The 19,189-nt window shown below is 49.8% G+C and overlaps 8 protein-coding genes across 8 annotated transcripts; 3 read left to right on the top strand and 5 right to left on the bottom strand.

Moving 5' to 3' along the window:
* Positions 1-3,873: 3,873 nt before the first annotated feature.
* Positions 3,874-7,359, top strand: N7533_005291 (CHY zinc finger protein; the record flags this gene model as incomplete). The annotated part of the gene is made up of 10 exons (XM_057101941.1): positions 3,874-3,925; positions 4,252-4,392; positions 4,706-6,298; positions 6,353-6,440; positions 6,503-6,663; positions 6,729-6,763; positions 6,813-6,901; positions 6,956-6,991; positions 7,052-7,105; positions 7,158-7,359. The coding sequence occupies 10 exons, from the start codon at positions 3,874-3,876 to the stop codon at positions 7,357-7,359; spliced, it is 2,451 nt and encodes an 816-aa protein (XP_056961571.1).
* A 205-nt stretch (positions 7,360-7,564) lies between these two features.
* Positions 7,565-9,253, bottom strand: N7533_005290 (uncharacterized protein; the record flags this gene model as incomplete). The annotated part of the gene is made up of 3 exons (XM_057101940.1): positions 7,565-8,518; positions 8,571-8,756; positions 8,867-9,253. 3 exons carry the CDS (start codon positions 9,251-9,253, stop codon positions 7,565-7,567), a joined length of 1,527 nt encoding a protein of 508 aa, XP_056961570.1.
* A 917-nt stretch (positions 9,254-10,170) lies between these two features.
* Positions 10,171-11,581, bottom strand: N7533_005289 (4-hydroxyphenylpyruvate dioxygenase family protein; the record flags this gene model as incomplete). Its single annotated transcript, XM_057101939.1, is given in 5 exon segments — positions 10,171-10,305; positions 10,379-10,736; positions 10,794-10,853; positions 10,919-11,151; positions 11,168-11,581. 5 exon segments carry the CDS (start codon positions 11,579-11,581, stop codon positions 10,171-10,173), a joined length of 1,200 nt encoding a protein of 399 aa, XP_056961569.1.
* Positions 11,582-12,104: 523 nt separating this feature from the next.
* hmgX lies at positions 12,105-12,896 on the top strand (the record flags this gene model as incomplete). The annotated part of the gene is made up of 1 exon (XM_057101938.1): positions 12,105-12,896. The coding sequence occupies one exon, from the start codon at positions 12,105-12,107 to the stop codon at positions 12,894-12,896; it is 792 nt and encodes a 263-aa protein (XP_056961568.1).
* A 224-nt stretch (positions 12,897-13,120) lies between these two features.
* On the bottom strand, positions 13,121-14,603 carry hmgA (putative homogentisate 1,2-dioxygenase (HmgA); the record flags this gene model as incomplete). The annotated part of the gene is made up of 3 exons (XM_057101937.1): positions 13,121-13,241; positions 13,297-14,460; positions 14,536-14,603. 3 exons carry the CDS (start codon positions 14,601-14,603, stop codon positions 13,121-13,123), a joined length of 1,353 nt encoding a protein of 450 aa, XP_056961567.1.
* A 360-nt stretch (positions 14,604-14,963) lies between these two features.
* On the top strand, positions 14,964-16,247 carry fahA (fumarylacetoacetate hydrolase FahA; the record flags this gene model as incomplete). The annotated part of the gene is made up of 1 exon (XM_057101936.1): positions 14,964-16,247. The coding sequence occupies one exon, from the start codon at positions 14,964-14,966 to the stop codon at positions 16,245-16,247; it is 1,284 nt and encodes a 427-aa protein (XP_056961566.1).
* A 274-nt stretch (positions 16,248-16,521) lies between these two features.
* On the bottom strand, positions 16,522-17,196 carry maiA (maleylacetoacetate isomerase MaiA; the record flags this gene model as incomplete). The annotated part of the gene is made up of 1 exon (XM_057101935.1): positions 16,522-17,196. The coding sequence occupies one exon, from the start codon at positions 17,194-17,196 to the stop codon at positions 16,522-16,524; it is 675 nt and encodes a 224-aa protein (XP_056961565.1).
* A 317-nt stretch (positions 17,197-17,513) lies between these two features.
* Positions 17,514-18,908, bottom strand: N7533_005284 (uncharacterized protein; the record flags this gene model as incomplete). Its single annotated transcript, XM_057101934.1, has 1 exon — positions 17,514-18,908. One exon carries the CDS (start codon positions 18,906-18,908, stop codon positions 17,514-17,516), a length of 1,395 nt encoding a protein of 464 aa, XP_056961564.1.
* Between the last annotated feature and the right edge of the window lie 281 nt (positions 18,909-19,189).

Here is a 19,189-nt window from a genome sequence, read left to right as displayed (position 1 = left end):
CACACTCACGCTCCTAAAACGCCCGACGGCTGCCTTCCCCCAACTTGCGTGCGCCACGCTGGTTGGCCGTTGATCCGGCCGGGCCCGATCCCTCGTGGGGCGGACGAAAATTTTCCTTCATACATGCTGGTAGTCTAGAGAATTGCATCCAGGGCTCAACCAGTGAGAAGGGGTGTCTATGCCTATTATTCCCTTCACCGAAGAGCCGCAATTATAATGTACCACGTACAATTTGGACTGGCCTTTTTGACAGGGTTCCGGTTGGGTTTGATACGAACCAAACTTGTAGAAAGTTCCCAATTTGGCGTTTTGAAGATGGACTCGGCGGTTGCGGCAATTAGTATACATAAATCTGTACTACTATGTGCATACTCCGTACTCCGTAGTCTGTACTAGTTAGGAGTAACGAGCTGCGACTCCCGTGCTACACTACTCAATTTAGGTCTCTTCCAATCTACATCTTTCCGCCAAAACCAGCCACCTCCAGAAGCCTGACAGACACACATCCCCATCCAGCAAGGTCCCGGCTCCTTCATATCCACTACAACGCTCTCTTGAGCCTAGTCACTGGCCCGGGAAGCTCGATCTCAGCTCTCTTGTACTCCGTAGTCAACCGCCGGGTGGGAATTGTGGAGATCAGTGGATCACCCCGAAATCACGGAGAGCGCCGTGATTCGCAGAATTCCGCCGGTCTGAAGAGGGGTGCGTTCACCGGTACTGATATTGTTTTACACTGACATTGTTTTCGGAACCGCCATTGCCGTTTGGGGAATCTAGGGGCGTTACTCAGATACAATCGGGGGTATCTGGGTGGAGCTTCAAGTCTATCACGGGCGGAATGTCTTGACCCCCACGAAATGAAGGAAGCTAAGGGTGAAAATTCGAGGCATGCAAGGGACGTGAGAGGTGAATCTTGTTTGCTGTGGGTTTGAACAAAGTTCCAGTGGATTGGGCTGCGAATTGGTTGGGTTGACATCTGCAGGACTCGACTCGGCATGCCGATGCTGCAGGAGGAGCTTGATTTAGATGTATGTATGTACTACGCACGACAAAGATGAGATCTATCAGTCTAGGCCGGTCGCAGATTCGAGTCTCTGGTAATTTGATAGCCCAGTTTAGTAGATGAATCCGCTGATTCGCAGAATCTTTCATTTTTTCACACAGGGTGAGGTCTTGTGTTCACGCGTTGCGAACCAAGCCTCGTGTTTAATGGCATCCACTGCGGATCGAGGGCCAAACACCGGCGTCCTGACTGCCCTGAGCGAAGGGGTTCTAGATTGGGTCTTGGTCAAGCGGGATCGAACCGAGTCACAAGCGCAGGGACCTTATTTTCTCTGTTCTCTAAAGGGGGGGTTTCGTCATAATGTGTCGAGACAGGAACATCTTTGATCTTTCACCGGTGATGGTCTGGGATGTATTCCCGAATTTTCTCCTAGCTTCCTGACCTCGCCACTCAGCCTCCTGAGGGTGTGGCAAGGAGGTAAAGTAGACTGTTGTAAATTGTATTGCATATGTACACACATGATAGTATCTGCATGGATGTATACATACTGCCTACCGATCCCGACTATCCCGACCGCGTGGGATGCCGAGTCTTGGGCAATACTCGGCATTGCCAATTCAAGCCTTAACCCCCCATGCAGTTGACACGATACCGTGGGGGCACGAAAATGCCTCTGTGTGGATGCAGTTAGGTACAGCAGAGACTGCACTAAGTGTCAAGGAGCAATAACGCGTGTTCAACAACGAGAATTGCGCGATGCGTGATTGGATCCGCCCGGCCTCGGCCGTGGGTCGGAGCCTCACGTGAACGCACAGTCCAGGAGCTCTGTCCTCCGACGAATCACGATTTTTAGAGCCGGCTCCATTGTCAGAATTACATTCGACAGATGTAATTCGTACATAGTATAAAACCTCACTACCTAAGTAACCTGAGGCTTTAAGCTGTGAGATATACCAAAAGATAGCTCAAGCATCCCGGACTAACTGCCGAGATTTCTACTTTCTGGATATGTGCAGCCATGGACGGTGCAAGAACAATTCCATGGTCTTTTTGGGCTGGCCCGGGCTCGCGTTCCAGAAGCTTTCTGGAAGGAAGATCCGGGATGCTTTTGGCTTTCCCGTGGCGCTAGTCCAGGTCCGGTATAGTGCTGTATCCCGATTGAGAAATTTATATTTCGTATAATACCGCTAATTGTCACTTCGGTATTACCTAGTGGAGTCTGATAAATACATCCTTTGCCGCTTTGGTTCCTATGTAAATGGTGTACACTGTATGTACATACATGTACTCCATGGAACTCGGTGGATTTGATGTTGTAAATCAATGCATATCACCTGTGGGGGAGAAGGAATCGTACCGTTGCTCGGAATTGCCTGTCAAGGAAGAAAGTGGCCAGTACTACTCTAATAGGCTGTGTGTACCTACACAGTATCCCGTAGTATTCCGCATCCCGCATCCCCGTACGGAGTACGGGGAACAGAACAGGGGACGGATCTTCTTACCGCCGTTGGGGATGTTCGTTTCTCCAGGGCTGGCACTGATTCCCGACTGCACCTAGCAGAGTCTATCGCAGCCACCGGACTAGGGTATTGACCGGGGGTAGAGGTGTTGTGACCGCCATGTGGCCGTGAGGGGTGCTCTTCCTGAAAACAATCGGGCGCAAACCCCTGTTGCATCCAATTTCGGTAAACCTTAACCGCGTTCAGGAGGGGCTTAATATGCGGAGATGACCTTTTTTTGTTTTTTCTCTCGGTCGGAAGAATTTAGTATTTGCCGCGTAGAAGTTTTAATTGTTGGGATAAGGTTATCGGAGGTTTGCTACCCCGGGGAGACGGGGTAATCCGTGTATTGATATTATGAAGCACTGACAACTGCTACTAGTACGGGTAGTCAGTTAACTAGTTAGTACTACCTAGGTAGTGGCATGTGGTTATATGCAATGCAAAGTAGCAATAGTAGTCACTTCAAGTTGCTTTGTAGCTTTATGTTTACATTCCAAGGTTATCCACTCGGGAAGAATGGACTTGGCAACGTCGACACTGCAGAAACATCCCCCTGTATATTTCAGCCACGATCTTTGACCATAATACTTTCTGCTATTATAATGACGCTTAATGCGGTAAGCCCTGTTTGATCACCGTGCGGCAGATTGCATGAACTTATGATGTTGTGCGGCCTTCTCCAGACCCAACCCCTCTCTCCTCCCCGCAGGTACATTGATCGAAATCCTGCGGGGAGCAGAGCATGGCAGATGGCAGCGCCTAGGTGGTTGGAAATTATTGCTGATCGTACTATGCTAATTTGAACTCGTTCTCTGTTCTCTTTGTATAGTGAACCGCCGGTGACTCTATACCTGAGGATACATAGTGGCAATGACAGGTGGGTTTGTCGATCATAGAACATTCTTGTTGTGTCGAACATGATCTCTAAAGAAAATATTGAGTCACGATGGAGTCTCTCTCCATGGAGTATTGTTGAATAAAAATGACATTGACCAATACCATTGTGAGTCAGATTGAATCACAGCGGGGCGTGAGATCATCGCAAGTCTTGGCATCACCTGCCACCAAACACACAACATCCCAGCACTATATCTCTTTGCATCCTTCGCCTTCCTTCGGACTTTCAAGGATTCTATCTGCCAGCCAATTGGTAAAGTCAGAATTTATCTTACGGTATTCTACTCTCATTCAAAACCCCGTCCAACCGGGATTTTCCTCGCACACCGCGGCCAGCGCACCGCAGATCCGTCCTGTCGATCCTGGACAAGGTCACCCGATCTCTGCGTTGGCAGTTCAAACGTTACCCTGAAGCACTCTCTTCGCCCCCAGTCCCCCGTCCACTCGGCCCTAGTTAGGCCCATCACTAACATGGAGAACGAGTCAGTTGACAGCCCTGCGGGTCCGGAGCCCCAGGTCCATCGTAAGTTCATCCCCCTCCTTCACCCTCAGCCGGATGGTGGACCCCACGATCAATTTACAGAGAAGCTCTGGTTCGTGGTCTGAATCCGCTCGTTTCGTATTTTGAGCCCCTCGTGTGGCAGCTCCATAATCCCATCCATGGCCATGCAACCCACCCATCGCGTCCGCCACACTCCTCCCGTCATGGCTGCCACCCCTGCAGGTGCTTTTGCCAGCGCGCGGAGCGGCCATTGTGTATTCTTTCTGGACTGGACCGGGGGCTGAGCGGACGGGCAGCACAACGGCCCGCAACCTTTTTGATCACACGCTCATGTTGATTACTCCTAGAATCTGAACAGTTGCCCTCGACTGATGAGTTGGCAGCCTCGACGACTGCACATGGCGTTGAAGCCACATCTTCTTCGAGTACTGCTCGCCAATCATCTTCCCGGCGACGGGGCAAGTGCCGCTATTTTGCAACCAAGAAGGGTATGTTTCTTGCGCAAGGTTTATGCTGTTTCGGATTGAAGTTTGTTCTTTTGCTTTGCGCGATCGTTGTGATCCAGTATACGAGAATGGAAGGTGTACGTTCCGAGTCCTCGCTTGTGCTTTGAGCAGTACGCATTTGAGGAACTGCGAATCGGACAATGACTACCGATTGCGGCTAGTTGTATGCCTCCTGCCCATGGTTTGGATGATGGAGGGAGCAATTTTGTACACCCTGCTTTGATTTGATTGATTTTGCTGCGATGTTACAAACACTATTTGCGGAATTTCTATCTTGATTCTAATTTTGATCCAGGTTGCCGTGCTGGTGCCGAATGCCCATTCATTCACGATGCTTATGCAATTCAGCAGAACACTTCTCGATCTGATCAGACGTCCAAATTGCAAACGTCGGCTGATAGCTCCAAAAGTACCGACTCCAGTGTAGCCGCTGGACTCCAGAATCTGAGCGTCGGTCCAGACCAGCCGAAGGGAAAGCAGGCAGCATCACATGCTTCCCAGCCTCAACGGCCCGTCTCGAAGGTCGAGCAGAATGACCCAAGAGAGTTCCAGATGAATCAGTTGAGACGGCGATATCGCCCAGAGGAGAAGTCTGATGATAAGGGATCCACATTGACTTTTGGATTGACGCCTTCTGATCCAGACTTCCCGTTCGAGTTGGATAGCTTACAATGTGTATTGCATATTCCAAACTCATTTCCAGGCACAGGGCGGCCTACACTAACCGTCACAAATCCTGAAATGGAACCGGCGTATCAGCAAAATATCAGCAAAGGTTTCGATGATGCCGTCGATTTCACATTGCGAACCAATGGCCGAGGGACCCTGCTCAGCTGGCTCAACGTTCTCGATAGGCAGCTCGAGCGACTGCTGACCACCCTGGAAAGGGGACCGAAGCTTACGTTCGTGGCCAATCTCGGGAACAACTCTGGGAGTCGAGAGCCGATTTCTAGCGAGAAGGTTGCTCCCGCCCCGGCAAAACTCCCCGAGACTAAGGTCCATGTCCAAGCCCTGAAGCCAAAGCCAGTGACTTTGCGACCAACATATACGGCGGAACAAAGAGCTTCAGCTGAGAAACGGAGGTCAACGGACACAAAGCAGCTCGAAGCCCGCCTGGGAAGACTTCCTCTGTTTCAGAAACGATCAGAGAATTCCTTCATCATTCCCATCCAGCCGAACAAACCAGATCGTCTTCCCAGATCGCTTCAATCTGTGAAAACAGTGAAGCTTCTGATTCCTCAGCTGTATCCTTTGGAGCACAGCTCAATTGAGATCCAAGGAGTCGACAGTCCAGAGGCGAGATCCGTGGAAACCGGATTCGTCCAATGGTTCGAAAAGAACACTCAGATGAACTTGGTCTCGCAGATCAACTATCTGGGTAGTAATATGCATAGCTTTGCGAAGACCCCCCTTCCCGAGGTGGCCGAGCAAATGCAGCATGAACACATTCAAGAGGATGAAGAAGAAACTTCGCAGCAGGTGGAGAACGAAATTTCTGAAGAACCTGTCGGAGATCGAGATCGACCTCATCTCCACGTCATTCCACGTCCGCCCGAATGGTCGGTTCAGGAGTCGCATAGTGATAGCGATATGACCGATGACTCCAGCTACGACGAGGATGAGGAGGAAGACGAGGAGGGCGAAGAGACAGATGGTGGCGCCCCTGTTCCCGTTGCTCTGGATACTCCTGGCCGGGGAGTTGCGCTTTCATTCCCATTCTTGGAGCTCTATGGAATCGAGTTGTTGGAACTGATTCGCCTTGCGGTAACTATCAAGTGCGATCGTTGCAAGGACTCTATGGATATCAAAAACGTTCCTCATTTGAAGGACGCAAAGGATACTCCCAAGATTGAGTCATGCAAGAAGTGTTCTAATGCTATGAGCATTGGTAAGTGATATGTTGGTATCCATTTTCTGGTGACAGAGCTGACCAATATACCAGGTTTCCGGAGACAGTTAATGCATTCCCATGCTAATCGGGCTGGATATCTGGATCTAGAGGGCTGTACAATTGTGGATCTTCTCACAAGGTCGGTTTTCCATCCCGCTCGTTCACTTGCCTCGATGGAGACATCATGCTAACTTGAAGAAGTAACTTCCTGCCTACTTGCGCCGAGTGCTCTACGGAATACCATGCTCCTGGTGTGTCTGCCGTGCGTGCTGAGAGTGCTATGGCTATATGTCGCCATTGCCATCGCAAGATGGTCTTCAAGATTCCTGAGGTCAAGTTCCTGCTCGTGTCGAGTGCCTCGGGTAAGTCCATGCTCAACCTCCAGACGGGAATGCGACCGTTAAGGTCTTCAACTAATGAAATACAGTTTCTTCACGTTCTGGTCTTGCTCTGAAAAAGAGGGTGAGTAATTCTGCCGGCTATTTCTTTGTCAGTACTAATCTTTTCATAGCCCAAGGAAGTACTCGGTATCGTTGCTGGACAGGAACTACCTCGACGAGGCCGCTGCCAGCACTATGGTAAGAGTTATCGTTGGTTCCGGTAAGTAAACACAATCCCTTGTCCTCGTTTTCTACCTTTACTCACCATCAACAGATTCAGCTGCTGCTCTAAGGTTTTCCGCTGTGACAAGTAAGACAATACTATGTTATCCTACCCTAGATTCAAGGAACGCATACTCACAAAGCTCAGGTGTCATGATGCGGAAACAGACCATCCAAATGAGCACGCAAATCGCATGATTTGGTATGTCATTCCACACTGCAAAACCCCTCCTTCGATCACTAACACAGATTAGCGGCTTCTGCTCGCGAGAGCAAATCTACAGGCCAGAGAATTGCGGAATCTGCCGAGCAACCCTCATTGGAAAAGCGGGCAGTGGGTTCTGGGAAGGTGGAAAGGGAACGAGGAACCGCGCACTTATGAGCCGCAAAGACCCTCGAAAGTACAAACGCCGAGGAGCGAATCCCCCGGGCGGATCGAGCTCGAAGAAGAAATAGACCTTGATTGATTCCATTGTGGAGAGTTTGGGTAAGAATTTTTGCCATATTGTATATTGCATTTTTTCTAAAAAAAAATCGCATCTACGGAGTCTTAAACTGGGATGATCACAGTGTCATCAATGTTGATATGTATCCAAGGAAGTTTATGAAATTAATGTGAACAGCAAAAAGTTGAAAATATCTAAAAGGAGTTAGGCATCGCTCAAAGCTCTAAACAGACCTCCTCAAATGGTAGCTCGGGCAGCTCTCTAAAATCGACTTGGAAATCCACACTGGCAGGTTTCGAGAAATAATCGCTAGAAAGCGGGGAACTCGAATCAATCAGATCATCCAGAGAGTAATTCTCATCTGGACTTGACGCATATGTTGGGGTTCGAACCATTGACTCTGCTGCATCCTCCATAGCAGCCCATTCCCTGTTCGCGACACCAGTAAAATAGAAAGCCATCCCTAAACCAAGCGCCCCAGCAACCTCCAGAACACGCTGACACCAGAGAAATTTCTCCCGGCTCAGTCGTTGGATATAGGTTCTGAAGACATTGCCAAGTGTTCCAAAAACAATGTGCGTGCCCCATATCCGATGCATCGGCTGCATGCAGTAGGGAATGGCCCGACAAACCTGGTCGGTATAATAACTCGCCATAACGAACGACTCATAGCTTGACGGGTCGGTGGGGAAATGATCAGCAGGGAAAATTGCGCGATTGGCAGATACAACCATAATCTGCGCTCTGTAGACAAGCGTGTGGGCGAAGTTCATGGCTGTCCAATAAAGGATGTGAATTCTGGCATTGTCCAATGAAGTAAACCGGTAGAATGAGCCAAAGGGGTTTTCCTCGAGCAGTGTTTGATTGAATAACTTTGTGTTTTTCGCTTCGCAGACTACCGGAGGGCCCCCAATGAGAGCTTCTTTTTCGGCATACCAAGATGTCATTCGGTCACGGTATTCCACTATGGTTTGGAGTAACGCAAAACAGGCTTTTGAGCTAACTTTTGGGTCATCGAGGGGTAATGTGTTCATGATTTCGATCGTGTCAAGGAGAGATCGACCTGTGAGAAACATGTCGAATAGGTCGTCTAAAGGTGTCCGAGGGCATGGGTTTATCAGGTGAGTATTGTCATCCCCGGGCCCTCTGACTGCCAAAATGCCATATATCTGCTTGTGTTAGTTAATTTTCGGTGAGACCAAAGGGAAAAGGTATACTTACTATTGCTAGTTTTGCATAGCTGCTGGAAACAGCGTTCATTAGCGGGTTGACGCTTAGTTTGTCTTGATTTTCTAGAAGTAGACTCCTCATTGCCTGCATATGGAATACCCAGGGATCGAAGCCATTCCCACAGCCGTGAACATCATGACCGCTTGGGCCGGTCGTCTTTTTCACCGCTATGCATTTCTAGTTGAAGGGACCCATTAGCATAGAGCACAGTAGATAATAAGAGGTGCTATGTTCTATTCTTGGAAGAGGAGTACAATAGCGCCCCACTGGAAGGCATTTTTACTTACCTCAATCATTTGGAAGATGACAGTAGCGTAAAGGGATTCTTCACTGTGAGTTTTCGTGCAAAGCATCTTTGACATAGACCGCATCGAAGAATTATAAAGTTGAATGCCGTGATGAGATAGACGATCATCACTATTAATCCGACCGATGTACACACAGCAAATCGCCGAGAGTGCGCGCTGAAGCATCGTGGTCTTGTGCGGTAATACTTCGAAGCTTGAGATGAGGTATCGCCAAGAGTCCACATGGGTGTCTCCATCCATGCAAGCAGGGAAGTAAGCACCCATGAACGTGGCGAAAAGCTGTTCCCGTATCTCTGGGACAGAGTTGATGTCGTCGAGACTTTTCGGCGTTGCCGTTTTTGTGCGGCCGACATTTTGTACTTGCATTGTCTTTTGGTCATAACTGATGAATATGCGGTTTGCAGAGTATCCGCCGCATTCAATTCCTCGCTTCATGCATTGTATGCAGGCGGGTATTTGCAGGCCACACTGCGCGAGAAAAAGATAGGAGTCAGCCCTACCAGGTACACTGCCAAGCCATAGTTAGAGAATACGAACTTTAATCTTGCGCTTTCTGCAGGTCAAGCATCCCTTAGATGAATACGGAATTCCTCCCATAGTGATTTCAAGTTGGTGTTTTTCAGGTCCTAGTAGTTCAAAGAAGCTGGGGCCTCAATGAGATGCGTCTTCAAACTCGTAACAAAATATTATGACTTCCAAAGTTGCAATGCTTGTCTGCCCCCATACTTAAATAATTTCCTTCTGCGGCTCGCGGGGAGACTAAAGTCTTCAGCCCGCTTCTCTAACTCCACTCCAACCATGCTCGTTGACGTATGGAGCAATCATGTCAAATCATTGACATCTAGTTGATTGGGGGTCGAACAGGTCAATCGCAAGAAAATTCCAAATGCGGTAACCACATCGAGTAATCGAGTTGTAGCTGAGAAAACTAAGCCTAAAGTAATGCTAGCATGCGCATAACGCGTTGATCCTAGACGGGAAAGCCAATCGCATCGATTAGATGCAAGCCATAGTGGAGAATTGACGGGCCCCAGAGTGGGGGCGATTTTCATGATCGAGGCTGAGAGATTTCGGTTAAGTCTTAGGCGGGGCCCAACGACCCCATAACTACTCACTACTCAAAGAGAACGAGAGGATAAAAAAAGAAATAACAGGTATCATAATGGTTCAAGTTAAATGAGCTGAACACGCCTGAAGAATGCAATCCAAGGGACCGACCCATGCCCCCTCATCCATAACGCGCAACTAAGCGGAACTTTTGAAATCCAAACCCCCGCACAGCCTCAAACGAGGTTTCCGCGCAGTTCTTGTTCCCGTTCGATGGCCTCGAATAAAGACTTGAAATTTCCGGCTCCGAATCCTTCAAAGTTGTGCCGCTGGATGATCTCAATGAACACGGTGGGACGATCCATTAGGTGCTAAAAGGAAAGTCAGATGTTAGTTGGCAGTGCTTGTTTACAGGGGGCGTTTTTTTGTGGATCTCCCACTCACCTTGGTAAACAGTTGCAGTAGGTAGCCTCCCTCGTCAAAGTCAATCAGGATGTCCAGGCTTTTGATGGTTTCAAAGTCCTCCTTTAGGACTAGGCTGGACTTCTTAAGGCGTGCCTTCATGTCTGTGTAGTACGTCTCCGGAACCTTGATGAACTCCACCCCACGGGCCTTCAGATTTGTAATGTCACGGATGATGTCGTCCGTCATGAGGGCGATGTGTTGTACACCAGCCCCATTATAGAAGTCGACATACTCCTCAATCTGAGATTGCTTCTTGCCCTTGGCAGGCTCGTTGATCGGCATTTTCACAATATCGTTCGGTGACGACATGACAATGCTCTTCAGGGCGGAGAATTCTCTAAAATAGAATTAACATTTGGCTTTCCATAAACAGACAGCTTCAAAGTCAACATACGTGCAGATTTGGTTGTCGTCGACGGACCAGAAACGGTGAAACCCGAGTGCTTTCTCGTAGCTGCACACATGTTAGTTCAGACCTATCTTCTGGAGCGAAGAGGGCAATGAAACGGGGAATCTTACTATTCACACACTTTGTCCATCTCGTCCCAATCCTGATTACCAACACAGTGGTCAATGCGCTTCAGTTGAACAGCCGGTAGGAACTTGGACACTGGGTCCTCGGGTCCTGTTTCCGCTCGATACCCGGGCAAGAAAACGCCACGATACCCACCCCGTTCGATAAGAGTGTGGGTCGTCTGGCCGTAGGTTTGAATCGTCGCAATTTTGACAGAACCGTCTTTGTCCTTCAAGATCTGGGGGGGCCGAGACAGATTTGGCGCCGTTCCGAGTTGCGGCAAGATAAACCGCGTCGACGTCGTCAACTTCGAAGGCGACATCCTTGACTGCGTCACCATGTTGCTCGAGATGGGCGTGAATCTCACGCAGTTCATCTTGTTCCTCGGGAGTGAAGCGGTCGAGTTGGTTCTGCGAGCGCAGTGGGGATGTCAGGATAAAAGTGATGTTTCCGTTGCGCACAACGTGGGAGCAAGTGTGTCGGCAGCCAGTCTCGAGGCCGCGGTAAGCGACTCGCTGAAAGCCCATGCGAGTGATATAGTAGGTGGCTGCTTGCTTGGCGTTGCCAACGTACCAGTGAACGGAGTCATAGCCGCGATAACTGGCTAGGGAGCCGGCGTCGTTTGATACCGAAGGTGGCGGGCTATTGGAAATTGCCGAGGGGGCCATATCGATGATATCGAGGAGGAAATCGATGAGTAGATTCTGCTGTCTTCTTCAAGATTTTGATTCTGAGGATACTTCTCGGGTTGAAGTTGCTGGAGAAAGTATTTAGAAAGATACTTCTGGGAAAGTCGATACGGAAGAAAGGCTGTTCGCTACCAGATGTTGTTTTATAGGGACCATGAAATGATCCCTCGAGTAAGCGCAAGCTTTGACGGATATTCTTACCATTCCTTCGTCGTCATTCGCGCTTCCATGGCGGGTTGCCCCAATAGCCGTGGTGGGTATCCTGCACTTTCCTGAAATATCCGGTAACAGCCGGGCCGCGGCCGAGCTCAACGCGGAGCTTCTACATTGAGATGCAATGGCGACATCGACTTTCTCCCTTTGCCTTTCTTCCATTCACTAGTTTGAGAAATTCCTGACAAGCTAACAATAATTTCATTCTGGGACATTTTCTCTTACACCTTCAGCCATATTCCTGAAGACCAAACTCTACGATCACCAATCATCATCATCGTCCACCAGCATGACGACTGTCAATCCAGCTCAACCATCTCTGACATCCAATGATGCGGCCGTTCTTCAAGCACTGTTTGACGCAGAGTCATCTCCATCATCCGGAGTAACGATCGAATCAACGCGACCTTCCTGGCCTGCGACCGTGAACATTTCCGAAACAGACCTCGCCTCCCTGAAGACCCGGGAAGCAGACATAATCCGCAAAGTCCAGGGCGATGAACCCAGTCAAGAGGTCGTGAAGTCTGCGCTCGACAATATTGACAATCTTCTCCGCGAGTACCCTTCCTACCCACCCGCCTACACAAACCGCGCACAGATGCTGCGCCTACTCATCGACCTCCAATACAAACAATCCCACCCAGAAGCCCGGAGCGAGTCCTCGGACGACGCTCTCTTCACGCCTGAAGCCGATTCCTTCTCCTCCCAAATATTTACAGATCTCGGTAAAGCAATCACTCTCGCCACGCCCGCATCTCCCGCAGATTCTTTGTCGACAGTTCAAGCGCGACTTCTCGCCGATGCGCACACACATCGCGGATATTTGCTTCTCAAAGCAGCACGGGTGCTGAAGAACGGAACTCTGTTGTCAGAGGGAGTGGTTGTTCCAGAGCGACTTCGCGGGCTAGACGCAGATGAGCTTGAGGAGATGGCTAGTCGAGATTTCTTTCTTGGTGGGCGATTTGGGAATAAGGTTGCGCAGCAATTAGCCGTACAGACAAATCCGTATGCGAAGATGTGTGGAGCCATCGTTAAGGAAGCTATGAGGAAGGAGGTCGAAGGTGGCCAGGATTGTACTTAGATCTAAAATTCTTCTTGTAGCCTCACAAATGGGTCGATGGTTGCTTTGAAATTTTGTAGACCTAGAAATTATCAAGTTTGACCGAAGAGTGCATATGTTGAGATGAATGATGAATTGATCTGAATATCTTCCATTGCAATCTTGTGTTCGAAAGGCCTTTTATTCCCCCTCAAGTGTCATCAAGTCATACTAAAACTATTTACACATACAAATTCTGATCTCATTTACTTCTTGTTCGGGTTCACGAAGTGGCGCTTCAAAGGCGTCCAGCTATGCTCGTTGTATTCTTCCTGGACCTTTTCGCAGGTCTTCAGACCCCACTCCGAGACGCCGACCATCAACGAACTACATTAGAAGGTTAGCAATGTTTCCCTAGGCGATTGGATGGGCCTAAACATACCTCTCAAACATAAACGCCATACTTCCATCTCCAACCTTGGTAGGCTTGAGCTCGGCATTGCTGGCCCCCTCAAAGGCAGACATGTCTGGACCGTGAGCACTCCATACGTTATGCAAGCTGGCGCCGGCTGGTCGGAAGCCACCACCAGTCTTTGCGTCGTAGTCACCCGCGATCAGACCCATGAACTCGGACATAGTGTTACGATGATACCACGGGGGTCGGAAAGTGTTCTCTTGGACTAGCCAGCGGGGCGGGAAGATCACAAAGTCGGCAACAGCAGTGCCGACATGGTCGGAAGGACCAGTCAAGACGGTGAAGATAGAGGGATCGGGGTGATCAAAGGAGATAGATCCGATAACATTGAAACGGCCCAGGTCATACTTGTATGGGTAATAATTTCCGTGCCAGGCGACGATGTCGAAGGGGGTGTGGTTTTGACGAGCAGAGAAGAGGGTGTTGTTAAACTTGCTGAACAGCTTGTATTCAGCAGGCTTCCCTTCGTCGTCGTCAAAGTGCGCAATGGGAGCCTGGAAGTCCCGAGCATTGGCCAAGCAGTTTGACCCAATAGGTCCGAGTTCAGGGAGCTGATAGTGACCTTGGTACAGCTCGCAGATGTAGCCTCGAACCGGGCCGTCGGGAAGAGTCACACGGTATCGAATGCCGCGGGGGATAACAGCAATTTCATTCGGGCGTACAAGGATGCGACCGAGCTCAGTCTGAATATCGAGAGCTCCGTGCTGAGGAACGATCAGGAAGTCTCCGTCTGCGGAGTAGAAGGCCTCGTTGCCCATGTCTTTGCCAGCCGCGTAAAGCAAAATACCCAGACCTTGCTTCATTGTGGGGTCGCCCGACCCAGCAACAAGGTGGAGGCCATGCACCCAGTCTACCTTCTCATCGAAGTCAAATGGATTCCACCGTAGCTGGTTGGGAATGTGGTGGAGCTTATGTGTCTCGGTTGTCATGCGAGTGTGGTAGGAATCGGCATCTTCAGCATAGAAGTTTTCATGGGCCGCCGCGGGGAGAATGCGGTAAGCCCAAGTCTGTTGATTTTCATGGCGGGGTGCTGTGAAAGCAGTTCCTGACATCTTCTCTGCATAGAGACCGTGGGCCACCTTTTGAGGTGAGTTTTGGCCGACGGGGAGAGCACCTTCAACGGCCTCGGTCCTGGAGATTCCTTTGTTAGTTATCACGGATCTACAAAAATTCTCTCTGGAACGCCAACAGTACATCAGGACTCACTCGTGATACGAGCCGAAGCCATTCTGGTAAGTGTAAGGATCAGGGTGGGGGAAGTTAGTGACGGGCATGGTAGGCGTGAGGTAGTGGAAGGTGAGATGAGTGGATGATTTGATCGGGTTGAGGACCAGCTCTTGTCTTTAATCAAGGAAATCGGCCACACTTTCTCCGATTTACACTAGAGCATTAAGTAACACAAGCTGCCTTGAGAGTTGCCAGAGCAAATAAAGACGAGCGCGGTAATTCAAACAGACAACATCCGCGTTTATCCCCCGCCTTTTCGGAACATTCCGCACCCGCTTAACTGCGGGGAGCGCGGCCCAATTCCGCGCGGAAGAATGCCTCCGGAACTGTCAACAAGTTAAGTTCTCCAATTATACCCCTCTCTTCTTCTTTTTTGTCCTTTATAACTTTTGTGATAATCATTCATCATGGCTTCCTGGCTCCAGATTCCCAAGAACTCGCCCTTTTCGTTGGCCAACATTCCCTTCGGCATCATCTCTGCGGCCTCATCGCGAGTCCCTGCTGTTGCCATCGGTGAATATGCATTGAACCTGAACGCGTTTGCATCTTCCGGGGGCTTTTCTCAATTGCCCGCATTCCAGTCTCATTTGAGTGTCTTTGATCAGCCCACTCTCAACGCCTTTGCTGCGCTGGGTCGCCCAGTCCACCGCCAGGTCCGCGAGTACTTGCAGAACGTCTTCCGCGCCGATACCCAGTTCCCTCAGATCCTCAAGGACAATACAGATCTCCAGAAGTCTGCGCTGGTCCCCCTCTCTGAGGTGACCAACCATGTTCCCATGCAGATTGGTGATTACACCGACTTCTATGCCGGTCTCAACCACGCCTACAACATTGGTGTCCTGTTCCGTGGCCCTGACAACGCACTGCAGCCCAACTACAAACACCTTCCCGTCGCCTATCACGGCCGTGCCTCTTCGGTTGTTCCATCCGGTACCGGACTGCACAGACCCCAGGGTCAAATTCTGCTTAACCCGGCTGCGGACCCTAAGGTCCCGACTTTCTCCCCTTGCAAGAAGCTGGACATTGAACTGGAGCTGGCATGCTTCATCAGCACACCCAATGACTTGGGCAAGCCCGTCTCTATTGATGAGGCTGAGGACCACATCTTCGGTCTGGTATTGATGAATGACTGGTCCGCTCGCGATATCCAGGCTTGGGAGTATATCCCGCTGGGCCCCTTCAACGCGAAGAACTTCGGTACCACCATTACCCCCTGGGTCGTTCTGCTCGATGCTCTCGAGCCCTTCCGTACCACCGGTCTGGAGCCTGAGAACCGCGGCTCTCTTCTACCTTATCTCCAGGAGAAGAAGGCCAAGAACTGCTACGAGATCCCTCTCGAGGTCGAGGTCACCAACAAGGGTGGTCAACCTACCATCATCTCCAACAGCAACGCCCACAACCTGCTCTACTCCTTCCCCCAGATGGTCGCCCACCACACAGTCACCGGCTGCAATCTTAACACTGGTGATCTGCTTGGTTCGGGTACTATCTCTGGCGTTGAGCCCAAGACTCAGGGTAGTTTCCTAGAGCAGACTAACGGCAAGACCCCTCTGAAGCTCGCCGACGGCTCAGAGCGCATGTTCCTCGAGGATGGAGACACCGTTATTCTGCGTGGTAAGGCTGGCACAGAGGGCAACTATGTTGGATTCGGCGACTGTGTCGGAACCATCCTGCCTGCCTTCAACCCTTGAATTCGCCACGAATCTAAAATTTATATCGAGATGGATTGATGAAGATTGATGAAATTGGTATTTCTCACGCTGCAAGCTATAGTCTTAGAAACTGCAATGATATGACCCGGATATGGACCCGGAATGACCACAAATTTGAGCCTTTTAAAGTAAAGAGAAGTAAGATCCCCAGACCTAGAAATTCGGTGCCAGAGGAAGTACCGTACCCTGGCATCTCAAAAAATGACCCGCGAACCAATCATAAATTTTGAGAGCTCTACCTGGTGATACGGCATTACTCCTGCTTCACCCGAAACTCCTCGGGGGTATCAGGCTGTGTCTTCCAATGTCCCAATCGAACAGCCTCCTCCTCTTCCAGTCTGTTAATGATCCCATTTGTCACAGGGAAAGCAGTCAAATCCACCCCTACCCGCTCGGCACCCCAAGCCGCGGGAATCAAACAAATATCCGCTTGCGTGATTTGGTCCCCCACACTGAATTTGCCCGCAGACTTAGAGACAAGAGTCTCGTAGGCACGGAGTCCGTCCTCGATCAATGCCTTCGACCAGACTGCACGATCTGCGCCGAGTGGAGCCACACGCTTCAGGACCCGCAGATTCGTTACGGGTTGGATATCGCATCCGATGATCTGGGAGAGAGTCCTGACGAGAGCGCGGGACTCGGCATCTTCGGGAAGAAGCTTCGGTCCTTGGGGAAAGGCTTCGTCGAGGTATTCCAGTGCGGCGAGTGATTGAGTTATAGTCATTGGATTCCCGGACTTGCCCTGGACGACTAGGGCTGGGACGGTGCCGGATGGATTGATTGCACGGTGAGTTTCGGAGGATTGCTCATTTCGTAGCAGATTTATGAAGACTGGGTTGAAGGGGATTTGCTTTAGGTGGAGGGCAATACGTAGCCGTGCGGAGCAGGAGGAGCGGAAGTATGTGTAGAGCGTGACGGTGTCGGACATTATGGCAACTTGAGCTTAAAGTGACAGTAATAAATTGATCTGGTGATGCGAAAAGGAAAGAGGGCTAGAGATGAGTCTCGGGGGTTACTACGACATTCTGATTAGTTAAATGGAATTCAGAGTATAACTACTGCTAGTTGGTGATAGCCGTGCACTGGCAAACTCGGCGCGGAACGCATTCCGGGGGTTGTGGAGTCCCGCTGTTAGCCGTTGCTGTTGCACCCTGAAAAGTTGGAGATTGATTGGAGAGATATCATGACAAAGACTGTTTGTATGACGAAATGCCTAGAAGTAGGACAGGTTTCCCAATTTCCAACTTAATACCAGCCCAGAAGTCTCGCCTCATTAGCAGGACCGAATACCCACGAGGTAGGTTTTTCACAGTAGCCAAAAACTCCATCACCGTTATGAATGAAGAACGATTTCTGGGCCTCCTCGCACGCCCTTTTCGTCCATTGAAGCTTCGCATGAGCCTCTGCGCTTTGGATCGTCCACCCTTCAATATGTATTGCTTCTAGATTAGGAAATCCTTCCGCACTAGCCAATTCTACCAACTGCTCCATCACATCTAGTAGACCATCACTTTCCTTGTTAATTATAAGGTACAGTGTCTCAAGCGAGTGAGGGAGGACATCTAAGAGTTTCCGTACAGGACGCTCGTTTTCATCAAATCCCACAAGATTGGGCAAGAGAAGACAAATAGTCTTCAAAACGGAAAAATCAGCGAAACTCCCCATCCAATCGTCCTGCTTATCTCTGTGAAACCCACTATCAGGCTCAGCCCAGATAGACTCCAGCGTCGATTTATGAAGAGAAAGTGATTCATAAAGTCTTCGGGGTTGAAATCTTTCTCCGCGGCCCAGTGCTCCGTGGTGAATTATCCGAAATGATTTTAATGCTTTGCATGCCTGGACCCAGTCTCGCATTCCATTTCCGGCATTTGAGTTTGCCAGGTCGAGATGGATGATATTCGAGCTTTGTGGCAAGGGAGCCTCACGTCTCAGGTGAATAGAGTCGTCGGAAGCATACTCATCCGAATCATACTCATCCCCATCGCTCTCGTAGTCCTCCCCCAGACAACAGCATCCAAGCTTTCGCACTGATGGGAAACTGAAAAATGAAGTCATTCGGTTAGACGGAATGAACCCCTCAGTATCATCGCACCAGGTTGCATAGACTTCTTCGAGATGACAAAACACTGGCTCTTGCTCTCTCGCGATTCTTCGCAGCATATCTAAAACATATTTTGCATCATCCGCCCAGTTGATAAAGATTTTGCGCAAGTCTTTCAATTGTGGAATGAGCAGAGCCAGCCAAGGGTCGCATTCATCTCCTCTTTCAAGATCTTTCAACCATTCCGATTTTTCTGCTTCGGAGTATCCGGGTCTTTCAGAGACAAGTTTGAATATATGGCCAACTTCCAACTCGGCTTTGTCCACATGGATAGGATCAGCTGCACCGCAGTCCCAGTCCGCCAGCTTCAAGCACCGAACATAGCTAGCCAGCCTTGGTTCTCGGGTCACTGCATAAAGAAAGGTTACGACTTGTTGAGATGAATGATATCGTCCACAAAGAAGTACATCGGTGTAGAGGCTTTGTTGTAGGATGGTGTAAAGTCGACGCGATGAGCATATCAGATGGTAGATATCATTACTATGGAGATGCCGTGAAACTAGGTGAAGTATCTCTGGCGGGAGATCGTCAATAATCATTGCTGCGGTTTTTTGAAGGGCAAGTTGGCAGTGGAATTGAGGCATGCCTTTCCGTGAAGGGCTTCGGCGAATTTGACTTGGCACAGGCAGAAGTGGGGGCGAGCTGAGGCTGAAGGTGCTCGCCCCCACTTCTGCCTCATACTTACATGCCTTAAGTCTAAGGCATTTTTCGCCAGGTTCAACAGTAGCATTCTGTGATGAGGTCCAATCTTGTAATTCAATCGCTTGAGTAAATCGTTGTGTGACATAAGACTCATTTGCATTATCGAATGGCTGGTTGT

The sequence above is a fragment of the Penicillium manginii genome (genome assembly GCF_028828005.1).
Source record: "Penicillium manginii strain IBT 31320 chromosome Unknown utg000004l:1.0-7231830.0:1.0-7236170.0, whole genome shotgun sequence".
NCBI lineage: Eukaryota > Fungi > Ascomycota > Eurotiomycetes > Eurotiales > Aspergillaceae > Penicillium > Penicillium manginii.
Note: the sequence above shows the minus strand (reverse complement) of the source record. Positions and strands in the feature narration are given on the sequence as shown.